The 6060-nt window shown below is 53.6% G+C and overlaps 1 protein-coding gene across 2 annotated transcripts; it reads right to left on the reverse strand.

Annotated features, from left to right (window-relative positions):
• Positions 1 to 2999: 2999 nt before the first annotated feature.
• Positions 3000 to 5012, reverse strand: COMMD5 (COMM domain containing 5). Of its 2 annotated transcripts, XM_036923053.2 has the most exons (2): positions 4883 to 5012; positions 3000 to 3904 (listed from the first exon to the last, which is right to left on the reverse strand). In XM_036923053.2, exon 2 carries the CDS (start codon positions 3836 to 3838, stop codon positions 3173 to 3175), a length of 666 nt encoding a protein of 221 aa, XP_036778948.1. In that variant the 5' UTR covers positions 3839 to 3904; positions 4883 to 5012; the 3' UTR covers positions 3000 to 3172. The 2 variants fall into 2 exon arrangements, with proteins under 2 accessions (XP_036778948.1, XP_057353589.1); XM_057497606.1 differs by lacking the exon at positions 4883 to 5012 and having other exon boundaries at positions 3000 to 4875.
• Between the last annotated feature and the right edge of the window lie 1048 nt (positions 5013 to 6060).

Raw genomic sequence — 6060 nt, forward strand, 5'->3', positions numbered from 1 at the left:
TCACCAGGTATATGATGTAGAGCGAGGAGTCCTGGCCACATGGCCCTTACATGGCAGTGGAGCTCAGAACCCTGCTGGGGCAAACAGGCCAGGCTCAGAACCCAGGTATCCATTATTCCATTTGCCAAATTCCAGTAGTCCTGCACAATAGCAGCCCCTACATCTCAGTGACTTTCAACCATAAACGTGTCCTCACTTGGGGACCAGCAGGGAGAGCCTCTTGAAGTCTCCCAGGGGTAACACTGCTTCTCCTGCCACCCTCCATGGTCACATGCTCAAAAGTCAGCATATGAAGTTCACTGCAACAGGGAAGCCTCATCCAGGTGGGGAGAAAAGGCTGATGAGAACAGAACATCAGACCCCATCCACTGACAGCCTCTCCTCTCTGTGCTTTGTCACCAGTGAAGCAAGACACCTCACACTACCCACGTTAATGAGTTAACAACATGCAGTGCTCAGCCTGGTGCCTGGCGTGAACGCCTGGAACTGCATTTGCTGGTCACACCTGTAACTCGTTTGTGCTCACGGCTGCATCTCCACTGCCTGATCCTTAGGGGGATCTTATACGTGTTTAGAATATATTTTAGGTCACAGTTTAGCACTATCGAGACCTTTAAAATCACATTCTGCCACATCTATTCCTACATCTAAGCAGTTTTAATACATCAAGTGATTTTACCATTATCATCACTGAATTTTAACAGAAGAAAAAAAAAACATACAAAAGCTGCCATGGCATGATTGTGCCCCTCCAGAATTCACATGGTGAAATGTTGATGCTCAGTGTGATCTGTTAAGAGGTGGGGACTTCGGGATGAGCTTAGATCATGAGGGTGGAGCCCCATGATGGGATCAGTGCCCTTACAGAAGAGATCCAGAGCTCCCTCACCCCCTCCACCTGTGAGGACACAGCCGGGAGAGGTCTGCAACCCCAAAGAGGTGCTGTGCTGACACCCTGATCTCAGGTTTCCAGCTCCAGAACTTCGAGAAATGAATGTGTATTGTTTAAGTGGCCCACTCTGTGGCATCTTGTTATGCCTCAGTAAAATATAGCACATCCCCTCGTGGGGTAGCATGTTTTACAGCCATTACATAGGACTGTCCTACTACTAAGAAGAGTTATATGAACACAAAGACACAGACACCCAGGGGAAGTTAAGGAGCCCAGCCAAGAGGGTTTCTGTGGCTGTTTAGGGGCCAAAGCACTTTAAGTTCCTTTTTTTTTTTTTAACTTTTGGGGTTTTTCCAATTTTATCATAAGTATATATCCCCTAAACATGGCTAACATCTGAGATAGAAGTATATAGCATAGAAAGCTTCCATCGTTATTTGAAGCAGACATGGCACAGTTTACCTGTACACATCCTTCTGGGGCCTGGGTGGCAGCTTGGACAGCCTAGTCCAGCTCCTGTAATCAGAGAGGCAGGGCCCTAGGATGCCAACCAGTGCTGAAGGAGATACAGTGAATTTGTGCCCTTGGCTGAGCCAGGACTGGGCCCCACCTGGGGGGTTCTACCTGGGAGCCTGGTCCAAATACACAGCAGCCTCCACTTCATCCTCAGCCTCCAGGAGCAGCCTCCCCCTTTCCCTGCACTTGACCTGCAGCTAAGTTGCCTCGACCCCGACTCGGAGAGGCCTTAACTGAGGTGGTGGGAGCTGACAGATGGAGCCTGGCATGGAGCAGTGGGGTGGGAAGAGGGGGAGGGGTTCTAACATGGATGTGGGAGTATGTCAGCTGGGCATCCAAGCTCATTTGCTGTTTTCAGAGGAAGTTCCTGCATGCCTTTTGGGCCTGTTTATCCTTAAAGGCTTGTGATCTGGTGTCCTGGCACAGAGCTCAGCCTAACGGCAAACCGCTGCAGACAGCAGTATCCCAAAGCCCCTACCTGGGGTGCAGTCATGCTGGGAGGGTGCAGAGGGGCCCTGCACACTGACACCCAAGGGGCACCTGGGCAAGGATCCTGCTCCCCTCTCCCCTGCACACTCCCACTGTTACAGATGGAATTGGGCCCCCCGCCCCCCAAACTCATGTTGAAGCCCTAACCTCCAGTGTGACTGGAGACAGGCCTTCAGAGAGGTGATTAAGATTAAATGAGGGCATTACATGTGGGGCCTGATCTGATAGGATGGTGCCCTTCAAATGGAAGAGCTCTCTCCTTCACACAGTGCACTGAAGGTCTGCCAGCCAGGCCTCACCAGGACCCTACCACAGGCTCCCAGCCTCCAAAACTGAAGAAATACAGTTCTGTTGTTTAAGCCACTTAGTCTGTGGCATTTTGTTATGGTAGCCTCAGCTGCCTGAGATGCCACCTGAGAGGCACCTGGGTAAGGCCCCTGCCTCTCCTCCCCTGCCACCAACTCCACTGTGGTAACAGCCTCCCCACCAGACTCCCAATCCCCGCCCTTGTGCCCCACATTCTGCTCTTAAGACAGCACCCAGTGTTACTATTTTAAGACAACTGTTGGACCACAGCTATTTCACTCAAAATTGAGCCAAAGCTCTTACAGAGAATACCGGTTGCAGCCATGCACTGCCCACTCTGCCCAAAGTCCCCACCTTTCAGGTCGCTGTGCTCCCTTGCTTCCTTCAAGTCTTTGCCACGTCCTCAAGGAGGCCCCCTGTGACCCAGTCCCGTGACCCTGCCTCCTGTCACCCATACCTGCTCTAATGTGTGCATCACTTATCAGCCTCTAACAAGCTCCACCCGTTATTTATTATGCATTTTGAAATGTCTCCCCTGCCCACTAGAATGTTGACTCCACCAAGTCAGGGATTTAAGACAGTAGAATGAAATGTCCACAATGAAACAAAGGCTTCACAAAAGCAGATGGGCAGAGACCTCAGAGGCTGAGCGACGTCATGGTGTCGGCACAAAGGCCTCGGCCTGGACCTCAGATGGGGACCAGATGCACGGCCACACCGGAGCAGCAGGTGCCCCCACCAGCGGCCAGACCAATGGCCAGGGGTTGGTCTGGTTTGACACCCACTTAGAGGAACATGTTTTTACAGTACTTTACTTCCAAAAAATGAAGATACAGCTGTCTTTTTCAATTAAACAGAGAATAACATCATATGTACTTTATATGAAGAGTGCCACTTGGGAAGGCAGGCTTTGCCTTGGAGTTGCCTGCCTGCCAGAAACCCCCCAGGGACCACAAGCCTGGCAGTCCCTCAGTCCTGCAATCTGTGCTCACACCTCTTCTCTAGGTCAGCCATCTCCTTCAGGACCAGGGCCACACTGTACCGCAGCTCCTGGAACTTGGCTGAGGAGACCTCGAAGCGGTGGGCTGACCCATCCGAAAGCTGCAGCTGCATCAGGACACTTGGCTGCAGGGAGCGGGCCAGGGTGCTGGTGGAGATCGCCACATCCACCCTCCACCTCAAGTTGGCAACATGGGGCAGCCAGGCCCCCTGATGCCTGGCCACAGAGTTGAGGAGAGGCCGCTGGCTTCCAAACACCACACTGGCCAAGTCCATGACCAGGTCTTGGGGGATGCAGAGCTCCTGGAGCTGGTCCTTGAAGGCATCGGGCTTCAGGCTGGTGGCGGGCAGCCGGAGCGCTTGCTGGAGCAGGGTGTGTGTGCCAGCTAGCAGTGCAGCCAACCGCTCCTCCGGCAGGTCTGCACCAGCCCCAAGGCGCTGCACAGCCTCCTGGCAGTCCTCTCCTTGCAGGCTGCTAACCACCAGTTTCAACAACTTCCTGAACGTGCCCCTGTCCAGGTCCCCCAGGAGCCGGGGCATTGCTGCCAGTTCTGGGGGGAGCTGGGCCCCCAGAAAACTCACCCGGCCTCTGTTACTGTCACCTGAGTGATGCAGGTATGGAGCTGTAGCCCCCATGGCAGACACTGCTGCTTTTTCCTCTTTGATCAGCCAACCTACAGGATGGGTCCCAGCTGCAAATGCCTGGGTCGGGAGGAGAGAAAAGCCCAGTGACTCCCATGTCCTTGGGACCAATGAATGCGGACACGGTCTTCACCTACCAGGCGCTAAAAGCCTGAAGCACTGGTGATAGTAAATGTGACAGGTGATGCCCCGGAAGCAAGTGGCAAAGGGGTCCTGGGAAGAGGGCAGGTTGGAGTTGGCCAGGAAGGGAGATGAGGTGGGGGGAAGGAAGAGAACCATAAAACAGGGGCGCACACATATTTCTTTAAAAAACGAAAGAATGAAGGAAAAACGTCCACAGAACACAGAGACAGCAGCCACCGTCCAAGGCACTTGACTACTCTGCTCTGCAGGAGCAGGCTATTATCCTCTCCTCACAGGAAGAAGCCCGAGGCTTAAGCTCAGCGTCCCAAGTTGGAACTAGAACCCAGGCCTATCTACTCTGAGGCCCACTTTTTCCACCACAGCACAGGGGAACAACCTCCCGGGAGGTGGGCCTGAGGGGCGTGAGGCAACCGAGGTACCGGCGGTATGGAGAAAAGGGCTGTGACGCTGAAAAACAGGAGCAGCACAAAGGTCACGGCACGTCTCAGGTGACCAGCCCACACGCCTGCGTTTGCAGGAGGAGGGTGCTCTGCCCACACAGCCGCACCGCGGGCTGGGACGGAGCCTAGCCAAGCGCAGCGCCCAGCCCCAAGCCCCAGGTCCTCGCGGCGCAGCGGGGTCGTGCGAAGGAGCGCCGGGCTCCCTCTACGGCCTCCTCGGACTCCACTCTCCCGGGAAGGCCGGTCCCGCACGCTGGTCGTCAACGACCACCCGCCGCCAACCGCTCGGACGTTCCCTCGCTGCCTGGCCAGTTTCAGGAGCGGCGAGCGGCCCGCTCGAGTCCTCACCCACCAGTACCCAGGGGAAGCCACCGGCCTCAAGGGTCCCGTTCCGGCCATCCGCCCCTGCTCCCGCCCGCGAAAGGCAGCCCCGGTCCCCGAGCCAACCCAGCACCTGACGAACGGTCCCGAGCCAGCGGCCTTGCAGAGCGACGCGGGGCCTGACGGAAGCGACCCACAGGCACTTCCGGCAGCTCTAGGGACCCGGGAGGACCGGCGCTCTGTGGTCCAGAGTGTGGCTCCACTGGAGGCAAGGTTCTTCGCGGGCTTCCCGGGTCCTGCTCTGCGCCCGGCCTGGACGCTGGGCAGTTGCCCAGACCAGGCGCCTCGCACAACCGTCACGGGGGCGTTGCTTATTTTCCTCGGTTCGTGTCCCCGCCGCAACATAATTTAAGGGCAGAGACACAGTAGGGAAACAGAGTCAAAGTTTTATTGAAAGTTACACACTTAGAGAAAGTGAGGGCGACCTTAAGACAGGGACCGTGGGTTTAGACAGAATAGGGTGAGGGCCTCCGGAAAAAGCAAGGCAAGATGATTACAATCAGAGTAATATTACCATATGCAAAGAAATCCCTATCAAAAGATGTAACTCTGGGGAGAGGAAATCCTGGGGCAAAATATCTCTAAAACCGAATCAGTCAAAAGGAGAGGTAAAGTTTAAGACCAGTTTAATGCTTACAAATTGCAGTCTGGAACCGTCTCTCTCAGGCTCTGACAGAAGCAAGCAAATCCTCCCCCTCACCTCTCAGGTTCAGATAAGCCCTTAGTCGCCCAGGTAATTACCCACTGACATGGAGATTAATGACTCTCCACCCCTGAGGAACACCTGTTGATATGCAGATGTACCCCAGGCGAGGTATTCTGGAAACATTACCATTTTACCTACAGCCAGATAATGACAGTCAGCCCAATGTAACTATGCAAAGAAACCCCTACCGAAACTCCTTGTTAAACATTAAGAAAAGTCAGGGTCACATTAATTATCAGTTAAAGTTCAAAAAGCCAGCAGTAACTTGGCTTAGAATGTTTGATATACCCCAGATAAAGGAAAGTATCTTAGCATAGCCCACGTTTTTTATTGTGTTAATCATGCCTTTTTGTTCTGTTATTCTGGGGAGGAATCAGAGCAATACATTTCTTGTGTTAAGTTAATTTTGCAGAATTACCTGGAGGACTGATAAGAGACTTAATGTCTCATCAAAGATGAACATTTTGCGACCACTTAACAAGTCTACATCCCTAGCCCTTTGTCACATTTTTGAAAAATCCTTTCAGGGCTCACCTCTCCCTGAG

Source organism: Manis pentadactyla, chromosome 3, assembly GCF_030020395.1.
Source record: "Manis pentadactyla isolate mManPen7 chromosome 3, mManPen7.hap1, whole genome shotgun sequence".
Lineage (NCBI taxonomy): Eukaryota > Metazoa > Chordata > Mammalia > Pholidota > Manidae > Manis > Manis pentadactyla.

Excerpts from the sequence above, each read along its gene's own strand:
- COMMD5 (XM_036923053.2), bottom strand. The coding sequence starts at position 3,838 with ATGGGGGCTACAGCTCCATACCTGCATCACTCAGGTGACAGTAACAGA.